General features: G+C 46.0%; 1 protein-coding gene and 1 long non-coding RNA gene across 5 annotated transcripts in view; one reads left to right on the top strand and one right to left on the bottom strand.

Annotated features, from left to right (window-relative positions):
* LOC111550557 overlaps positions 1-18,589 on the bottom strand; it is a 113,628-nt gene extending 95,039 nt beyond the window's left edge. For 2 of the 4 annotated variants that reach the window (XR_002734099.1, XR_002734098.3), the window contains exons 1-2: positions 17,180-18,589; positions 15,206-15,355 (exon numbers count right to left, since the gene is read on the bottom strand). This is a non-coding gene — a long non-coding RNA (uncharacterized LOC111550557). The remainder of the gene's footprint in view (positions 1-15,205; positions 15,356-17,179) is intronic. The other 2 variants (XR_002734096.1, XR_002734100.1) reach the window with 2 other exon arrangements.
* A 489-nt stretch (positions 18,590-19,078) lies between these two features.
* Positions 19,079-20,816, top strand: PCBP1 (poly(rC) binding protein 1). Its single transcript, XM_023224035.2, has one exon. The coding sequence runs from the start codon at positions 19,365-19,367 to the stop codon at positions 20,433-20,435; it is 1,071 nt and encodes a 356-aa protein (XP_023079803.1). The 5' UTR covers positions 19,079-19,364; the 3' UTR covers positions 20,436-20,816.
* Positions 20,817-21,678: the final 862 nt, after the last annotated feature.

Consider the following 21,678-nt stretch of genomic DNA (forward strand, 5'->3'; position numbering starts at 1 on the left):
TCCAAGCCTTCAGATGCCATTTATGTTTTCTGATATTTACAATAGGGCATGACCACATTTATCCAACTCCTGACTACTAAAAATCTAATTCTCCAAGTGCTCAAGCAACTTCCTGGTTTTATTACATTTTAGAGCTTAGGGGTAGCTCCAGTAACTGGGACACAGGGAACGTGCGAATTATTTAGCTCTTCAAATGGGCCACACATAATGAATTTTATCCCTTCCTCCTTCTTCATCTCCCCACAAAGCCTTGGCAAAATTCCTGTCTCACTAAAAAGTTTCCAAGTTGTTCATAATGGCCCTCTCAGTGGAGCAATATTCAGTACACAAAAGTCTAGTTCATCAAAGGAGTCAGGTTATTTGCTTGAGGTTCATCTCTAACTAGCTATATGACCTTGAACAAGTCACTTCACCTTTCTGAGCTCAATTTCAATTTCCTCATCTATAAAGTAAAGAGGCTGGAAACAAAAGAAAGGGAAGCAATAAAACAACCTTGAACTGAAAAAGACTTTAAGTTCTTAAGTCTAAAAGGCTCATCGAGTGCCAAAAAGGGTTATTTTTAAAAGGCATACACCTCAGCCCGGCCAACATGGCAAAACCTCATCTCTATTAAAAATACAAAAATTAGCCAGGCGTGGTGGCACGCATCTGTAATCCCAGCTACTCAAGAGGCTGAGGCAGAAGAATCGCTTGAACCCAGGAGGCAGAGGTTGCAAAGAGCTGGGATCGTGCCACTGCACTCCAGACTGGGCGACATGAACAAGACTCCATCTCAAAAAAAAAAAAAAAAAGATATACAGGAAGCATACCACAGGAAACTCTAAGCATAAATAAAAATTCACAAACTTCCAGAACAAGAGAACAGATTATTACTTACAAGGAAAAAAAATCCCACTGGACTTCTCATCTGTATCACCAGAAACTCAAAACACTGGAAAGCTACTTAGACTCTGTCGAGACTAGGACCAGTATTCCAAGAATTCTAAACCTAACCACAATATCACTCATACACAAAGGTTAAAAAGAAATTGGACATTAAAAGATTATGAAAGTACCACCCATGCCCCACTTCTAAGAAAATCACTCGGCCGGGCGCGGTGGCTCAAGCCTGTAATCCCAGCACTTTGGGAGGCCAAGACGGGCGGATCACGAGGTCAGGAGATCGAGACCATCCTGGCGAACACGGTGAAACCCCGTCTCTACTAAAAAAATACAAAAAACTAGCCGGGCGAGGTGGTGGGCGCCTGTAGTCCCAGCTACTCGGGAGGCTGAGGCAGGAGAATGGCATAAACCCGGGAGGCGGAGCTTGCAGTGAGCCGAGATCGCACCACTGCACTCCAGCCTGGGCGACAGAGCGAGACTCTGTCTCAAAAAAAGAAAATCACTCGAAGAAATGTCCCACTTGACTGGGAGCGGTGGCTCACGCCTATAATCCCACCACTTTGGAAGGCCAAGGTGGACGATCACGAAGTCAGTAGCTCGAGACCAGCCTAACATGGCGAAATCCTGTCTCTACTAAAAAAATAAAATACAAAAATTAGCTGGGCACGGTGGCGCACGCCTGTAGGAGGCTGAGGCAGGAGAATCACTTGAACTCAAGAGGCGGAGGTTGCAGTGAGCCGAGATTGTGCCATTGCACACCAGCCTGGGTGACAGAGTGAGACTCCGTATCAAAAAAAAAAAAAAATGTCCCAGCCAATTAATATTTAACTGTAACAAAGCTAGGAAAGACAAACTATATAAAAAACATATGTTTCCCCTCTCCAACAAAAACCTTTTAATGAGTTTGGACCAGATAACTTCGAATGGCCTTTCCAAGTATAAGCAGAAACTGCCCTGTATACCACAGTCCTTGGCAGTCTGGGTTTGTGAGTTGTTCATCACCTAGTGGCCTGATGAAGTAAATGCAGTTTGTCAAGTGCCCGGATAAACTTCCAGCCATTTTGTGAGCTCTGATGGTGTATGCAGCAGGGCAGCAGCCTGACCTCCTAATGATTACAAGAGTAGGAGACTAAACCCTCCAAACTCATAGACAATTGTAAACTTAGGTCAACATTTATTCATTCTTCAAGGAGGAAGGAACAGCATACCCACCTTCTAACTAAATAATCCTAAGTGAAGCACAAATTTGTCAGGCTGCATTTACAAAGTAGGGAGAGGTAGAAATTCCTTTTGTGCAGACTGATCTGAATTGAAAGAAAGTTTAGATATTAGGATAAACTGCAAATATGTCTTATACATAGGAAGACTGTCTTCAAAGGTTCACAAGTTGGCATGCGGAAGATGTATTACATTTATTCTGTATAGTTCTGGGGTACTGGTCTAAAATTAGGCCAGGCACAGTGGTTCACGCCTGTAATCCCAGCACTTTGGGAGGCTGAGGTGGGAGGATCACCTGAGGTGAGGATTTCAGGACCAGCCTGGCCAACATGGTGAAATCCCGTCTCTACTAAAAATACAAATATTAGCCAGGCGTGGTGGCACACACCTGTAATCCCAATTACTCACGAGGCCAAGGCAGGAGAATAACTTGAACCCAGGAGGTGGAGGCTGCAGTGAGCCAATATCATGCCACTGCACTCCAGCCTGGGCGACAGAGTGGGACTCCGTCTCAAACATAAATAAAAATAAAAATTAATGAGAAGTCTCGATTAGATTTCAATTCAAAATAAGAAATAATTTTCAGCAGGGCGCAGTGGCTCATGTCTGTAATCACGGAACTTTGGGAAGCCAAGGCAGGAGGACTGATTGAGGTCAGGAGTCCAAGACCAACCCAGGCAACATAGCAAGACCTAGTCTCTAAAGAAATTTTTCTTCTTTTCTTTTTATAAGAAAGAGTCTCGCTCTGTTGCCCAGACTGGAGTGCAGTGACACGATCTCAGCTCACTGCTACCTCTGCCTCCTGGGTTCAAGCAATTCTCGTGTCTCGGCCTCCCAAGTAGGTAGGATTACAGATGTGAACCACCATGCCCAGCGAACTTTTTTATTTTTAGTAGAGACGGGGTTTCGCCACATTGGCCAGTCTGATCTCAGACTCCTGGACTCAAGTGATCCACCCACCTCGGCCTCCCAAAGTGCTAGGATTACAGGCGTGAGCCACTGCACCTAGCCTCTACAGAAAATTTTTAGAATTAGCCTGGTGTGGTGGCACACGGTAGTCCCAGCTACTCAGAAGACTGAGGCAGGAGGATCACTTGAGCCCAGGAGTTCAAGGCTACAGTAAGCTATGATCACACCACTGCACTTTGGCCTGGGTGAAATAGCAAGACCCTCTCTCTTAAAAATAGAAAAAGGCCAGGTGGCCAGGCACAGTGGCTCACGCCAGTAATCCCAGCACTTTGGGAGGCAGAGGCGGGAGGATCACTTGAGGTCAGGAGTTTGAGACCAACCTAGTCAACATGGTGAAACCCTGTCCCTACTGAAAATTAAAAAATTGGCCAGGCATGATGTCAGGTGCCTGTACTCCCAGCTACTGGGGAGGCTGAGGCAGGAGAATCACTTGAACTCAGGAGGCAGAGGTTGCAGTGAGCCAAGATTGTGCCACTGCACTCCATCCTGGGTAACAGAGCGAGATTCTGTCTCAAAAATAAAATAAAAATAAAATAAAAAATAATTTTTGCTGGGCATGGTGGCTTATGCCTATAATCCCAGCACTTTAGGAGGACAAGGCAGAAGGATCACTTGACCCCAGGAATTTGAGACCAGTCTGAACAATATAGTGAAACCCTGTCTCTACAAACAACTAAAAAAGAAAAAAGAAAAAAAAAAAAAAACAACAGCTGGGCATGGTGGCATGTGCCTGTATTCCCAGCTACTCGGGAGAAGCTGAGGGGGAGGATCACTTGTGCCAGGGAGGTTGAGGCTTCAGTGAGCTGTAATCCAACACTGCACTCTGGCCTGTGACACAGAGCAAGACCCTGTCTCAAAAAAGTATTATTATATTTCTACCAATGAGAGCTTTTCAACAATAATGTCCTCAAGAAGTGATGAGCTCCCCTATTAATGGAGGTATTCAAAGAGAATTTGAAAGATCATTTGTCAGGAGAATGATAGAAAGCATTCCTGCAACTGGATGGCAGGCTGGAGACAAGAAGACTGCATTAAATTACTTCAAAGGCTCTTTTCAGCTCCAAGAGTTTTTATTCTAAATTAAAAAAAAAAAAAACACTAATAAATAAGAAGTCCTCCTTCTATTTAAAGATCCAACCGGGTAGTACAACTTAGTAGCTAAAAGTACAGGTTTGATACTACTCTCTCTTGAGTAAATCTGGACAAATTACTTAACTCTACTTGCCTCTAGTTTAGAATAGAAGTACCTATTTCGTAAGATTATTGTGAAGATTAAATGATACGATATTTAAGTACTTAAAACAGTGTCTGACACATGAATGTGTTTAAAACTAGCAGCTTAAAAAGGAAAGGTGGAAATGGCAGAAAGGCAAGGAATGAAACCTAAATGTGCGGCTTGTTTTCATTATGTGTACCCAAGCCTCAAACAAAGCATTCCTGGCTGTTGCTGGCCAGAGGCTGGGTTCCCTTGGCAACCAGCCTCAAAAAAGAACCTAGATCTACCTTCTTCAGGGAGACGGTTCATCCCTTGCCCTAGAATCTGGCATCTTCCCTGCACAAGGCAGACTCTCTAAGAACTCACAGCTGGGCATGGTGACTCACGCCTGTAATTCCAGCACTCTGGGAGGCTGAGACAGGCGGATCACGAGGTCAGGAGATCAAGACCATCCTGGCTAACACGGTGAAACCCCGTCTCTACTAAAAATACAAAAAAATTAGCCGGGCGTGGTGGTGGGCACCTGTAGACCCAGCTACTCAGGAGGCTAAGGCAGAATGGCGTGAACCCAGGAGGTGGAGCTTGCAGTGAGCCGAGATCGTGCCACTGCACTCCAGCCTGGGTGACAGAAACTCTGTCTCAAAAAAAAAAAAAGAACTTACAAATACCACTGCCCCAAACTCAAGGAGCTAAGCACGTGTTACTCTTACTTCCTATGATCAATTATAGGACATCAGAGTTCAAAGAGACCTCAGAGGCCATCTAGAGCAACCGCTTTGTTTTTGTTTTTTGTTTTTGTTTTTTTTGGTGACAGAGTCTTGCTCTGTCGCCCAGGCTGGAGTGCAATGGCACAATCTTGACTCACTGCAACCTCCACCTCCTGGTTTCACGTGATTCTCCTGCCTCAGTGTCCTGAGTAGCTGGAACTACAGGCACACGCCACCATACCTGGCCTTTTTTTTGTATTTTTAGTAGAGATAGGGTTTCACCATATTGGCCAGGCTGGTCTGAAACTTCTGACTTCGTGATCCACCCACCTCAGCCTCCCAAAGTACTGGGATTACAGGCATGAGCTACCGCACCTGGTCGCAACCCCTTTGTTTAATAAATTAGCACCATAAAACTAAAAAAAGTGAAATCCTAAATATGGCAAGTTGGTGGCAGGGGCAAGACAAGATCACAGTCCTCGTTATTCCTAGTCCAGTGGTCAAAATCTTCCCAGTTTTCGTATGAGAGAAACAGAACTGGCCCTACTACTCTTAAACCACACAGTCCATACTATCTACTTAACAGAGGTAAGAAAAGACTACAGGCAATAGAGTGCAGAGGTTAGAGCATGAACTCGGGGCTGGACGCAGTGCCTCTCGCCTGTAATCCTAGCACTTTGGGAGGCGGAGGGGGGCGGATCACGAGGTCGAGAGATCGAGCATCCTGGCCAACATGGTGAAGCCCCATCTCTACTAAAAAATACAAAAATTAGCTGGGCATGCTGGCACGTGCCTGTAGTCCCAGCTACATAGGAGACTGAGGCAGGACAATCGCTTGAACCCAGGAGACGGAGGTGGTTGCGGTGAGTCAAGATTGCACCACTGCACTCCAGCCTGGCCACAGAGCAAGACTCCATCTTAACAAAAAAAACGCAAGCATGAACTCAGGACGGACTGCCTTATTTAAATCCCTGCTCTACTACTTATTAACTGCGCAACTTGAAGCAAGTTTTCTAACCTCTCTTCAACTCTATAAAACAGGGATAAGAGTCACCATGAGGTTATTTTTAGGGATTAAATGAGATAATTCGTGTAGAGTACACAGCATGTAGAAAATTCTCAATGTGTGGCCGGGCACAGTGGCTCAATGCCTGTAATCCCAGCACTTTGGGAGGCTGAGGCAGGCAAATCACCTGAGGCCGGGAGTTCAAGACTGGCCTGAGGCACATCGAGAAACCCCCGTCTCTAGTAAAAACACAAAATTAGCCGGGCATGGTGTCACATGCCTGTAATCTCAGCTACTTGGGATGCTGAGGCAGGAGAATTGCCTGAACCTGGGAGGCGGAGGTTGCGGTGAGCCGATATCACGCCACTGCACTCCAGCCTGGGCAACAAGAGCGAAACTCCGTCTCAAAGAAAAAAAACTAAAAGAGAATTCTCAATGTGTACGCTGTTCTACTTCTCATCATTACCAGTCATGTGAGAAAATAAACAAGCATAATAGCAACAGAGGCTGGACAAGCTCTTACTTCTGGTCCAAAAAGCACTGAGACATAGGTGTTTGTTAAGCTCCATTTCCTGGCCCAGAAAACACCCAAACCCTCAGCAGGAGAATATAACTAACCTATCATTCATGTCTTTGGATCTAGGGAAGAATCAATTCAAAGAATAATCAAGGCACATGCTACACTGATAAGATCCTTAAGATCACAACGCAGGTTAGGTAAGTCAGAACTCAAGCCTGACCTTTACCCCTACACTCAAGTTTGACGAGATGCAGTTTTTGCCCAGTCTTCCTCTCAACCTACTAAGGGGATGCAGTGTAATGGTTAATAGCAAAATCTCCGGAGTTTGATTGCCTGGATGCAAACTAGTTCCATCATTTATATGCTGTGTGACTTAGGTAAATTACTTTATTTACCTTATTTCTCTAAGCCTTTGTTCATCCATCTTTTAAATGAGAATAACAACTATTTTAATTTTTATGGTAACAGCTGACATTTGGTAAGCACTTTCTATGTGCCAAGCACTATGCTAAGCACTTTACATAGTTTATGTCATTTAACTGTCACCACCATCTTAGGAGGTAGGTATTATCATTATCCTCACTGTACAGATACAGATGCTCCTTGACTTATGATGAGTTACATCCTGAATACCATAAGTCAAAAACACAATTAATATACTTAGCCTACCAAACATCATAGCTTAGCCGAGTCTATCTTAAATATGCTCAGAACACTTACATTCATTAGCCTCTAGCTCGGCAAAATTATCTAATACAATGCCTATTATAAACCTAAATGTCTCATGTAATTTATTAAACACAGTACGGTGTGCAGTATTGGTTGCCTTCATGATTGCATGGCTGACTGGGAGCTGCAGCTTGTTGCTGCAGCCCAGCATCATGACAACATATCATACCATGTGTCACTAGGCCAGGAAAAGATCAAAATTCAGAATTTCAAGTGCAGTTTCTAATCAATGTATATGGCTTTTGCACCATCGTAAAGTTGAAAATTGTTAAGTCGAAACACTATAAGTCAAGGACTATCTGTACAAATGAGGCATAGTTTTCTTGTTCAAGGCCACACAATCAGTTACTGGCAAAACTTAGGTGTCAAAGCAGGAGGTCCGACTCCAAAGTCTATGCTCCTTACTCCTACTACACTGGCTCTACTTCTCATAGTACAACAATCATATGGTTGTTAGAAGATGGCAACCAATATAAAGTGCTTAGCACAGTGCCTGGTTCATCAAAAATGGCCATTACCATTATTTTTTATCATCATTATCAATCCCTTTAAGCCTCTCCCAAAGACTACTACCTCCTAAGTTCCAATTTCATCTAAAAGGAAAGGGTTGTTTTCTTACCTAGCTACCACCCCACTGAGTAGCTGGGAGTGGGGCTATAGTCTTTTTGTTTCATTTCCCTGATGTAATACAGGATAAGTAACTGGATGGAGAAAAAGGGAAATATTTATTAGAAACATGTTACTCTATAAAAAGCAATATTCTAAAGTCTTTGTTTTTAAAAATAAAACCTTTATTACTCTCGTTGGAAAAAAAAACCATACACTTACTATAAAACTTTTTTTTGTTCTTCAAAATAAAGCAGAGATAAATAGTATTTACTTTAAAAAGAAACTGTCAGCCGGGCACAGTGGCTCACGCCTGTAATTCCAGCACTTGGGGAGACCGAGGAGGGCAGATCACCCAAGGTCAGCAGTTCGAGACCAGCCTGGCCAACGTGATGAAACCCCGTCTCTACTACTAAAAATACAAAATATTAGCTAGGCATGGTGGTGTCTGCCTGTTGTCCCAGCTACATGGGAGGCTGAGGCAGGAGACTCACTTGAAGCCAGGAGGCAGAGGTTGCAGTGAGCTGAGATGACGCCATTGCACTCCAGCCTGGGCAACAAGAGTGAAACTCTGTCTCAAAAAATAAAAAATAAAAATTAAATAAATTAGCCGAGCGCGGTGGCTCACACCTGTAATCCCAGCAGTTTGGGAGGCCGAGGTGGGAGGATCACGAGGTCAGGAGTTTGAGACCAGCCTGACCAACATAGTGAAACCCCACCTCTATTAAAAATACAAAAATTAGCCAGGCGTGGTGGCACATGCCTGTAATCCCAGCTACTCAGGAGGCTGAGGCAGGAGAATCACTTGAACCTAGGAGGTGGAAGTGGCAGTGAACCGAGATCGCGCCACTGCACTCCAGCCTGGGGGACAGAACGAGACTCCGTCTCAAAAAAAAAAAATTAAATAAATTTATTCATTCAGCTCCTATGTCAAAGACACTGTTCTAGGAGTAGGGCTATCGCAATGAGCAAAACAAAGTCCTAACCATCATGAAATTTACATTCTAGTGGGTGGTGACATGTAATAAACTATGGTAGAAAGTCCCTAGAACACAATGCCTGGCACGCAGCAGACAGCACTCAATAAGTATTTGCTAAATAATGAACAATGAATGAATGAACAGCATGTCAAATAGCAAGCACTATGCAGAAAAGTAAAACAGGGAAGGGGAGCAGAGAAAGCAGAATGTAGACAGATAGCTTTTATTTTAAATAAGGCAGTTAAAGTATATTTCACTGATTAAATGACAGTTGAGCAGAAACCTGAAGGAGATAAGGGAGAAGGCCACACTGACATCTGGAAAAATGATGTTCCTGGCAGAAAAAACAACTACAAAGGCCCCAAGGCATGGCATGCTGGAGAACTGCAAAGGAGACCAGTGTGGCTATAGCACAAGGGGAAGTGGTATGAAGTCAGAGCACTGGGAAACAGTAGTGTAGATCCTGTATGGTCTTATAGACCATGATAGGGACACTACCTTTTAATCCAGGTGGGATTTTAATCTGGGCACCCAGGTGACAGTTTTCAGCAAAGCAGTGACTTGATCTGATATATACTTAAAAGAATTATTCTGGTCACTGTTAAAATTAGATTTAGGGGGCAAAGAGCAAAAGGAGGAAGATCATTTATGAAGCTATTCCAGTAGCAGTAGGGCAGGTGGTGGGAAGTGTTTAAATACTGGATATATTTTAAGGTGAAGTTGACAGGACCTGCTGGTGAAATGGATGAGGAGAATGAAAAAACAAGAGTTAAGGGAGACTCTCTATATATTCAATACACAGATGAATAGCAACTCTGAGATGGGGAGGATCTTCCAGAGATGCAGATTTGAGAGGAGATGTTCTGAAGTTTTTTAATAAGTTCAATAGACTATTAGACATCCAAGTGGAGATATCCAGTGAATAGCTGGATATAAGTCTTGAGTTCAGGGAAAGACATTGAAGCTAATAATGTAAACTCACGAATTGTCAGGGAATAATGGCATTTAAAGTCTTAATCAAGTCCAGCCTGAGCAACATAGTGAGACCCCGTCTCTACAAAAAAATAATAAATTAGCCAGGCATGGTGATGGGTACCTGTAGTACTAGCGACTGAGGAGGGGTGGAAGGATTTCTTGAGACCAGGAATCAAAGGCTACAGTCAACTATGATCATACCACTGCACTCCAGCCTGGGCAACAGAGTTAGAATCTGTCTCTAAAAAATAAAGTCTTGAAAGAGAGCACCTAGGAAAAGAGTGTAGACAGAGAAGGGATCCAAGGATTGCTCTGAGTACTCCATAAATGGAGGCTAAGGAGATGAAGAACAAGAAAAAAAAAAAGTTGAGAAGGAGGAACCAGTGAGGCAGGAACAGCAACAAGGGAGTGACATCCTGGAAGACAAGTGAAGCTAGGGCGCAACAGACTGTCAAATGCTACTGAGACATCAAGAATAAAAATGGGTGAGAAATGACCACTAACTCTACATACATTTTCTAAGCTTGTTCTTTCCTATTCCACACATAACACTTTTCTTCTCTTTTAATCCACATAAAAATCCCAGTACTATCCAACGAACACACAGAAGGTTTCTATTAATTCAGCTATATCCGTGTCTCAGAAATACAAAAAGCAAAAATCAATGCTCTTAATCGGGACGCAACAAATATTACACAGTGAATAATGTTGAACAAATGCTTTGTCTGGTTGAAGTAACTCTCTGAAACAAAATCCCTAAGTCTTGCTTGTGCTTAGTAAGTGGGATCAGAGAAACAAGTTACTTAAATATATTTTTTTTTTGTTGTTCTGCATAAAGTAGCAATCATTCTTGAACTCCTTTGTCTCCTCCCTAACTCAAACCTCCTAACCAGCTTAACAAAGACCCTAAATTTCCACACATACCCCTCCTCAAAAACAAAGCAAAACATAGTGAGATTCAAAAGTTAGATGAGAAAGGAGGAGTAGACTGTGCACTGTGCCCTGCCCTTTTTTTTTTTTTTTTTTTTTTTTTTTGAGACAGAGTTTCACTCTTTTGCCTAGGCTGGAGTGCAATGGCATGATCAACCTCTGCCTTCCAGGTTCAAGGACTGTTCTGCCTCAGCCCCCTAAGTAGCTGGGATTACAGGCATGTGCCACCACACCCAGATAATTTTTGTATTTTTAGTAGAGATGGAGTTTCACCATGTTGGCCAGGCTGATCTTGAACTCCTGACCTCAGGTGATCTGCCCACTTTGGCCTCCCAAAGTGCTAGGATTACAGGCATGAGCCACGGTGCTCGGCCTACCCCTTCTTTCTTTTATGGGACAGGGAGTTATCCATCATTTGCTAACTCAAAGGTTAGGTTTAATTTACATTTTCTCCTTAGAAGCTCTAGATAGATGGCCGGGCATGGTGGCTCACACCTGTAATCTCAGCACTTTGGGAGGCCCAGGCGGGCGGATCACGAGGTCAGATCGAGACCATCCTAGCTAACACAGTGAAACCTTGTCTCTACTAAAAATACAAAACATTAGCTGGGCGTGGTGGTGGATGCCTGTAGTCCCAGCTACTCAGGAGGCTGACGCAGGAGAATGGCATGAGCCCAGGAGGCGGAGCTGGCAGTGAGTCAAGATCTTGCCACTGCACTCCAACCTGGGTGACAGAGCAAGACACTGTCTCAGGAAAAAAAAAAAAGAGAATTTCTAGACCGTAAGTATAATTTCTGATGTCTTCGCCTTAAAAGAGAATTATTGCTATAAAATAAGGCCTTTAATTTTCTGTGCTCTAGCAAGTATAGTCAAATCTCAATAATCTACACTACTGAAGTAGCAAAACAATAATCACCAAAAACTGGATAATGTAAACATCCTTCATTCATATCTTCCTGAAATGACTACAACTTCTGAATGGACTGTGCTCTCTTTGACTTCAGGCCTTTGTTTCCTCTGCCTGGAATACCCTTCCCTGTCCTCTACCTCGCAGTCTGCTAGTTGGAAACTCCTTGCCTCAACCTGCCCAGTAGCTGGGATAATTATTTTGGTAGACACAGGGTCTCCCTATGTTGCCGAGGCTGGTCTTGAATTCATAGGCTCAAACAATTCTCCTGCCTCAGCTGCCGAAAGTGCAGGGATTACAGGTGTGAACCACCACACCCAGCTATACCAACCCGAACACATTTCTTACATTTCTCAGAGAACCAAGAAGTGATCTCCTAACAGCAGTGCAGGGTCACCAGCACATGAGGTCAAACTGTTACTATCTACAAAATGGGTAAGACATATTGCTTGGAAGTGCCTGTTTCTGGCTTCTAGCTGGAGGCTACACTTCCCAGCCTGGCATTTACTTATGAGAAATAAAGCACTCCTTTCCATATAAAAAAATTTTCCATCCTGGCTAACACGGTGAAACCCCATCTCTACTAAAAATATAAAAATTAGCCAGGCGTGATGGCACAAACCTGTAGTCCCGCTACTTGGGAGGATGAGGCAGGAGAATCACTTGAACCCGGGAAGCAGAGGCTGCAGTGAGCCAAGACTGCGTCACTGCACTCCATCCTGGCAACAGAGCGAGACTCTGCCTTAAAAAAAAAAACAAAAAAGGGCCAAGCACGGTGGCTCATGCCTGTAATCCCAGCACTTTGGGAGGCCGAGGCGGGCAGATCCTGATGTCAGGAGATCAAGACCATCCTAACACAGTGAAACCCTGTCTCTACTAAAACTTCAAAAAATTAGCCAGGCACGGTGGTGGGCGCCTGTAGTCCCAGGTACTCGGGAGGCTGAGGCAGGAGAATGGCGTGAACCCGGGAGGCGGAGCTTGCAGTGAGCCGAGATCGCACCACTGCATTCCAGCCTGGGCGACAGAGCAGGACTCCCTCTCAAAAAAAAAAAAAAAAAAAAAAAGGCCGGGCGCAGTGGCTCAAGCCTGTAATCCCAGCACTTTGGGAGGCCAAGACAGGCGGATCACGAGGTCAGGCGATCGAGACCATCCTGGCTAACACGGTGAAACCCCGTATCTACTTAAAAAAATACAAAAAACTGGCCGGACGCGGTGGCTCAAGCCTGTAATCCCAGCTCCCAGCACTTTGGGAGGCCGAGACGGGCGGATCACGAGGTCAGGAGATCAAGATCATCATGGCGAACACCGTGAAACCCCGTCTCTACTAAAAATACAAAAAACTAGCCAGGCGAGGTGGCGGGCACCTGTAGTCCCAGCTACTCGGGAGGCTGAGGCGGGAGAATGGCGTAAACCCGGGAGGCGGAGCTTGCAGTGAGCTGAGATTCGGCCACTGCACTCCAGCCTGGGAGACAGAGTGAGACTCTGTTTCAAAAAAAAAAAATTTTTAATAAGATGTATTTTTAGCTGTAGTAACCTAGAAAGTAACAGGGTAAAGGCTTTCTCAATTTACTCTTATTTTCTTTTTTTTAGATAGGGTCTCACTCTGTTGTTCAGACTGGAGTGCAGCTACATGATCATGGCTCACTGCAGCCTCTGACTCGTAGGCTCAAGTGATTCTCCCACTTCAGCCTTGCAAGTAGCTGGGACCACAGATGCACACAACCACACCCAATTAATTTTTTTATTTTTTTGTAGAGACAGGGTCTCACCATGTTGCCCAGGCTGGTCTCCAACACCTGGACTCAAGTGATCCTCCTGCCTCAGCCTCCCAAAATGCTGCGATTATAGGTGTGAACCACCGTGTCCAGACTACTACTACTTAAAAAAAAAAAAAAGAAATAGAAAGATAAATCTTAAGGGGGACAGAAAAGGAAACCACTTAAAACAAAAAAAAGAGCTACATGTTAGTAGGGCAAATTTTTTTTTTTTTTTTTTTTGAGAGTCTCACTCTTTGCCCAGGCTGGAGTACAGTGACACCATCTCAGCTCACTGCAACCTCTACCTCCCAGGTTCACATTCACATGCCTCAGCCTCCCAAGTAGCTGGGATTACAGGCACATACCACCACACCCAGCTAATTTTTTTTTTTCTGTATTTTAGTAGAGACACGGTTTTGCCATGTTGGCCACGCTGGTCTTGAACTCCTGACCTCAGGCAGTCTACCTCACCACCTCATCCACAGCACTTAGCCAGTACGGACCAGTACGGCAACTTTAAATAGCTATAGGCCAGGCATGGTGACTCACACAGGAAATCCCAGGACTTTGGGAGGCTGAGGTAGAAGTATCACTTGAGCTCAGGAATTCAAAGCCAACCTGAGCAACATGGCAAGACCTCTACTAAAAATAAAAATTAAAAAATTAAGCCGGGCGTGGTGGCTCATGCCTATAATCCCAAAACTTTGGGAGGCCGAGGTGGGTGGATCACCTGAGGTCAGGAGTTCGAGGCCAGCCTGACCAACAAGGAGAAACCCTGTCTCTACTAAAAATACAAAATTAGCCGGGCATGGAGGTACATGCCTGTAATCCCAGCTACTCAAGAGGCTGACGCAGGAGAATCGCTTGAACCTGGGAGGCAGAGATTGCAGTGAGCCAGGATCGTGCCACTGCACTCCAGCCTGGGCAACAAGAGCAAAACTCCGTCTCAAAAATAAATAAATACATAAATTAATGTAATGTAATGTAATGTAATTTAAAAATTAGCTGGCATGGTGGGTACACACCTGTAGTCCCAGTTACTGAGGAGGTCGAGGTAGGAGGATTGCTTTGCTTCAGCCCGGGGGACAGAGGTGGAAGTGAGCTATGATGGAGCCACTACACTCCAGCCTGGGTGACAGAGCAAGAGCTTGTCTCAAAAAATAAATAAAAATTAAAAATAAAAAAATTAAATAACCATAGTATGCTTGCTGAACCAGGTAGGTTAGAGAAAATAAATGTGGTCCCTGCTCCCAGAGAACTTAAGAGTCTTATTGAGGAATCTTTCTCACCCCTTCCAAACTCATAAATGTAAACATCAGGGAAAAAAGGGAAGAGATTTTCTAAAACAAGAGTTAGAAACTTAAGGTAAATGCATTGGCTCTTTGGGGACAGAAAAATAATGACTGGCTAGAAAGCCTTTTGAGTTTAAGGTAAAGCTATCCTACACATCAAAGTCCATATGACAAGCATCAGAAGCCATGGAAAGGTATAATCCATAACTAGGAGTCAAGAGGCTCAGCTCAGGTTCTAACAGGCTGTGTAACCTTGAGCAAGTCACTTCACTCCTCTAATCCCAAAATGGCTCTTCTGTAAAATGGGCATAATAAGACCCTACCGGCAAAGTTGTCTGTGATGATTAAACGAGTAACACGAAACCACTTTGAAAAGTTTTACGTGACATACCCACTTAACATTAAGAGGAAGCAACAATCATTCCTCTGAATGTAGCATAAATCCTGTGGTTCAACTTCCAAAGTCTAAACCTGACTCACCTTCTTAGCCTTGTTAAACCCCTCAACCAACCTGTGGTCACTGAGTGAGAGGAGACGAGTCATGTGTGAAGCTCCAGGGGTGGGGCAGCGACTACTCAGTCAGTTGCTCCATGTGTCAGTGGCTTCATCTATAAAATGGGTGGTGTGTAATTCACTCAGGTATCCACAAGATAATGCAGGTCTGAGGAAGGGAGTGGAGATTTTACCAAAAGTGCAGAAAATATTTACATAAACCTCCCGCCCCCCAAGGATAAATAACCAAGGTCATCAAATATCATCATTCCCTGAACATAAGTAGAAAGACCCTTAGAGATCATTTAATCTCTTGCTTTATAAAAGGGAGAACTGAAACCCTGACACAAGAGTTGTAGAAGTCTCGAGCTAGTCAGCGGCAGAGCTAGGACTAGGGCCCAGAGCCACAGATTCCAAGTTCCAGTGACCTCTTTGCCAGATCACAGCATCACCCAAGGTTCCTATATGACATGTTATCAACCCCAAGACACATTACAATTTAACCAACGGCCAAATGTGGGCTCCCGAAGGGAGAAACTATAAGACTCTGGGGGAAGGAGGGAGGCTAAGAGCTGGGGAAGTTGGGAAAGGGAAGGCTTCTCTGAGGAGGTGCACTTAGTCCCAGGAGTACATAACAGGAAATGATGGAAATATTTCAGTAGGTAGACTTGGGAAGAAAGACCTGATGGATAAAATTTTCTCTAGGGAAGAGAAATGTTAGATTTACAAGACCAGAAGGCTTTGGTTGAATATTCCTTGATTATATGCAATTTAGTCCTTTTGTTGTCACCTGAGTTTCTAACACTTGGTAATATTTTTAATTCTCTCATCTATTCTGTCTCCCTATGAGACAGGACCTTTTGCAGAGACCACATCCAGTTTAGTGGTTAAGTATGGAGTCTCTGGACTCAGATTGCCTAAATTCAAATCCTTGCTTTACCACTTAATAGCTGTGTGACCTTGGATAAATTCCTTCACCAATCTGTACCTCTGTACCACCCATTTCAGGAGGTTTTGTGAGGATTAAATCACAACTTACTAATGGGTTTTTAATCACTTCATAAAAGCATGTCCTTTTTATATATAAAGAATAGAAATTACCCAAGTATACTGCATGTAGCAACAAGTATTGTTTTGCAAAAATTTTGTTATATGTGTGTGCAAAAATGTCTTAAGTCAAAATGTAAAATTTGTTTCTTACAGTGTTTTCTTTAAAAATGTGAGACATTGAAGACATAAAATAAGGCTTAGAACAATGCCTAGCATACAGTAAGCACCTAGTACTGTAACTGTCATCGTTGCTGTTATGTACCTATTAAATGTGTTTGTAGAGTTATATAAGCCTACATGAAACTACTCTGGAAAATATATCTGATAGTAACGCCAAGTTAAAAGCAAAGCCTTTCTCTTTGCCTCTCATATCCGCACAATCAGAGCCCTGCTCAGGCACCCATCTGTTGCTTGGCCCACTAGCTACCTATTGCACTCAACTGAAGAGGCCATGGACTGACCTAACACTCTGTCATGCTCTGTCAATTTCTGCAGAGAAACGGAGGCTTCGTGCCAGAGTGAATTTATTTTTACCTGGTTGGGGTGCTGGGGTCGGGGAGGCAAGAGTCAAGCTCATGGGGAGCTGAGGGAAGCAAGTGAGTCATACAGAAAAGTGTTTGCTCCCCCAGAGCCAGGTAGACTCAAATGTACCACAGACAAGGCCAGACCAACAGATACCTGAGCCTCTGAGCGGGCTGAATCATTTCCCCCTCCCTATCCTCATCAGACACTGCATAAGACAGCATTTCAGCCCGCCTGCCTGTTACAGGTGTAGCTCTTATCAGGAAAAGCTGGGAGTAGCCAAACAGACACAAAAGGGGGCTGACTACACAACAAAGGTTACCTCAAGGGCTCATTTAAATGACAAGCTCACCTAAACGTTTAAAATAGCATTTAAATTCCAAAACCCTGATTTACAGAAAAATCTGGAAAATGTGCTCACCAGTAAGGAAATCTGGAGGTCCATCCCCGACATTGTATGACCTTGAATTAGGCACTTCATCTTTAAGTGTCTTCCTCTGTTTAAAAAAGAGAGAGAGATAAGAACACCTACCTCAGAGGATCATGGTAAAAATTAAAGATAGAATACGGTGAAATGCCTTGCATCGGATGTGCTGGCACTGGCCAATGCACAGTAAACGCCTGTCCCTTCTAGACTAAGAGTGAACACTGAATTGTGGTAAACTATTAGTAAGATTCACCGGCCAACCGTCCTATGAAAAAGTCAGAGGCATTCTGGTCTCTTCGTATTTCTCGTTCTCTCCAGCACAACGGCCCATGCTAGGCAGTCTAGAAGAGCAGTTATTTATCCCCTTCCTTGAATTAAGCAGGTTTCTAAATGCTTTGGTACTGTGGGGACCCAAATTATCCCTTGATACTGCCCCCTATTATTCATCGTTAAGCTTTCAAAAGGCGAGAGATTAAATATTGTGCCTACATTTTAGTTATTCGCGTTCCCGTTTCAAATTAAAGGAAGGAAAACGCGTTAAAATTAGGCTTCCGACCTTCAGACCAGCCTGTGGGGTTTTCTAGGTCATAAAACTCGCGGGGCGGGAAAGGCCCCAGGGAGGAACGGGGGTACATTCTAGAGCTTTCGGGCCAACCCCAATTTCTCGTTGACGACGGATGCTAGCCACGTGTCGCCATTTTGTGTTCGGGCAACATGGCGGCCGCCCCACGGGGAAGGAACAGGGGAGGCGGAGTAGCGCCACGTTAGCCGCTTTCCCTGAGGCATTCTGAAGCACGTTGCGCACGGGGCCCTTTCTGGTCTGGCTTAGCCCAGGGAGGAAGGGGAAAGGGCAGAAATCACAACTCGTATGCCAGCGTCTTAAACGACACTTCCTCAGCGGGAGGAACCTGCAAAAAAGGCCTTCCAAGATGGCGGGCCCTGACGGGGCCGCCCCCGGAGAGTCGGGTGCGGTGGCTGCGCCCATGGGCCCGAAAGGCAGCCGCGGGAGCCCAGGCCGCGCAGTAAAAGCCGCAGAAACGTCCTGAAGCCCTGGCCGGCAGCCTCTGAATAAACAAGGCCTCCACAGGCGCACACTATTGTTTCTAATGTCGGAAAAGGGTGCCGCGGTGGAAACGACACAAGGGCAGGAGGTGGGGTTTCTGTGGCTTTAACCGAAAAAAACTTGCGAAACGCAAACAAAGCATTATGTAAATGGACGCCATTCTTTCAAGGACCACGTTTCTAGCACGCCCCGCAAACAGCAGAGCCGCGATTCCAGAGGCGGCCATGAGTGGGTTTCGGTCTTTCTGCCCACCGGCCGCCGCCGGGGGGCAGGGGCCGGGGTGGGGGTCGATGCAGCGCGACCGGACGCCGGGGACGAAAAAGCCCCACGTGCCCGCCCGCGCGCACCCGCTCCGCAGGCCTCGCCTCGCCGCCCCTCCCCCGCCGGAAGACGGCGTCTGCCCCTCCCATCCCCCCACACCCTCGCGCACGCGCCCTGGTCACCTCGCGCGCACGTTTTAAACCCGCGGCGTCCCGGCTTGTGCCTGCAGTTTCCGCCTGGGCTGCCCGTGTCGTTCCTCGCAAAACCCCCCCTCATGTAGGGCAGGAAAATAATGTCTGTCCCTCATACACAACACTAGTATATTTAGTCATCCGCCAGTGCCGTTAGAGTTAATAAAATACGTAATCATTTTAAAACTTTGCCGGACTCACAGTTTCCGCCCATAATGCGCTTGATTTTCACTACTGCAGTGTCAGAAGGGTTTTTTTTAAAGGACCATGTGAGGGTTGGCGCAATCTTGTGACCTAAAAAAGACGGGTCCTCATTTTTTTTCAAGGGGTCCTGAGCAGCAAGCACTTCCGGGGTCAGAGGGTACGCGGGGTTGAAAGCGGGCTTCCCGCCCCGCCCAGACCGCCGAGGCTGCCGCCGGAGTCGCCACCGCCGCGCCCTCGCCCACCCGCCCGCCCGCCGCTCCCGGCCCCGCTCGCCCCCTCCGCCGCCGCCGCCCGCCCCTGCGACTACGCTGCGGCCTCCCGCCCGCTCCCGCTCGCTCCCGCGGCCCTCGCTCGCCTCGCGCCGGCAGTTTTGGGCCTACACCTCCCCTCCCCCCGCCAGCCGCGAAAGACTTGACCACGTAACGAGCCCAACTCCCCCGAACGCCGCCCGCCGCTCGCCATGGATGCCGGTGTGACTGAAAGTGGACTAAATGTGACTCTCACCATTCGGCTTCTTATGCACGGAAAGGAAGTAGGAAGCATCATTGGGAAGAAAGGGGAGTCGGTTAAGAGGATCCGCGAGGAGAGTGGCGCGCGGATCAACATCTCGGAGGGGAATTGTCCAGAGAGAATCATCACTCTGACCGGCCCCACCAATGCCATCTTTAAGGCTTTCGCTATGATCATCGACAAGCTGGAGGAAGATATCAACAGCTCCATGACCAACAGCACCGCGGCCAGCAGGCCCCCGGTCACCCTGAGGCTGGTGGTGCCGGCCACCCAGTGCGGCTCCCTGATTGGGAAAGGCGGGTGTAAGATCAAAGAGATCCGCGAGAGTACGGGGGCGCAGGTCCAGGTGGCGGGGGATATGCTGCCCAACTCCACCGAGCGGGCCATCACCATCGCTGGCGTGCCGCAGTCTGTCACCGAGTGTGTCAAGCAGATCTGCCTGGTCATGCTGGAGACGCTCTCCCAGTCTCCGCAAGGGAGAGTCATGACCATTCCGTACCAGCCCATGCCGGCCAGCTCCCCAGTCATCTGCGCGGGCGGCCAAGATCGGTGCAGCGACGCTGCGGGCTACCCCCATGCCACCCATGACCTGGAGGGACCACCTCTAGATGCCTACTCGATTCAAGGACAACACACCATTTCTCCGCTCGATCTGGCCAAGCTGAACCAGGTGGCAAGACAACAGTCTCACTTTGCCATGATGCACGGCGGGACCGGATTCGCCGGAATTGACTCCAGCTCTCCAGAGGTGAAAGGCTATTGGGCAAGTTTGGATGCATCTACTCAAACCACCCATGAACTCACCATTCCAAATAACTTAATTGGCTGCATAATCGGGCGCCAAGGCGCCAACATTAATGAGATCCGCCAGATGTCCGGGGCCCAGATTAAAATTGCCAACCCAGTGGAAGGCTCCTCTGGTAGGCAGGTTACTATCACTGGCTCTGCTGCCAGTATTAGTCTGGCCCAGTATCTAATCAATGCCAGGCTTTCCTCTGAGAAGGGCATGGGGTGCAGCTAGAACAGTGTAGGTTCCCTCAATAACCCCTTTCTGCTGTTTTCCCATGATCCAACTGTGTAATTTCTGGTCAGTGATTCCAGGTTTTAAATAATTTGTAAGTGTTCAGTTTCTACACAACTTTATCATCCGCTAAGAGTTTAAAAATCACATTCTCTGTTCAGCTGTTAATGCTGGGATCCATATTTAGTTTTATAAGCTTTTCCCTGTTTTTAGTTTTGTTTTGGGTTTTTTGGCTCATGAATTTTATTTCTGTTTGTCGATAAGAAATGTAAGAGTGGAATGTTAATAAATTTCAGTTTAGTTCTGTAATGTCAAGAATTTAAGAATTAAAAAAACGAATTGGTTAAAAAATGCTTCATATTTGAAAAAGCTGGGAATTGTCTTAAACTCTTTGTTGGTGCCTTTTTTTCCCTCCCCTTTTAGCCTGAGGTGTTTGGAGGGAGGAGGGAAAAGGGTGGGCCCGTCCTTCGTATTCTCTGAAGCTCTTCTCACCTTATCGATAAGATTCCATTCCCTCTGTGCCCCAACAAAGGAACATAGCAGGCTGGGCCTGCTTTGGGATGTTTCCAGGGACAGAGGGGTTCAAGTTCCAGAGAGAGGCCTCATGCCCATTTCTCTGGTAGAAACAAGGTTTTCTCGAGGGGAAAAGGTGTGCCCACTTAGTAGGACCTCTGAATGGCAGAGCGTCCTCTCCATCTAACCAGTTCCCCCCACCCCCACCTCACAGGATAAACTTAGGAACAAAAAAATATTCTGGAGTGGGAGGAGCCTGGGGAAGGGGTGTGGGGGGAGGGAAAGGAAGGGAGGGCAGTGGGCGATTGGGGGCTTGGAGGAGGGTAACAGCTGCCGGGTGGTGGTGGGACTAGAGGGGTCTTGGTTGGGCAGCAGGGGTGGGAAGGGGGGAGGGGATGGTACCAACGAGACGCACGTGTCAAGCATGCACCTGTGGCAAGCAGCCTGTCAGAGGATGTTATTACACCTGCCAAGTGGTGTATCCAGAAACAAAAGAGGCCCAGTTTCCCATTCTTCAGCTGTGTGCAATGTTTAGAGAACCACTATACCAGGAAATAATCCTGCCTAAATGGGTCAGTCCTCACAAGGTGGGAATGTAGACTGATGCACTGACTATAACCTAAGAATGATCTAGGTGTTAAAGATGCAGATTCCTCTGTCCCACCCCAAAACTTACCAGCTGCATTTTTAACAAACACCCCAAAGGAGTCTTAAGATTTGAATGCCACTG

Source organism: Piliocolobus tephrosceles, chromosome 15 (genome assembly GCF_002776525.5).
Source record: "Piliocolobus tephrosceles isolate RC106 chromosome 15, ASM277652v3, whole genome shotgun sequence".
In the NCBI taxonomy this organism is placed as follows: Eukaryota; Metazoa; Chordata; class Mammalia; order Primates; family Cercopithecidae; genus Piliocolobus; species Piliocolobus tephrosceles.

What these genes read in the sequence shown, in the direction of transcription:
- PCBP1 (XM_023224035.2), top strand. Translation starts at nt 19,365, where the DNA reads ATGGATGCCGGTGTGACTGAAAGTGGACTAAATGTGACTCTCACCATT.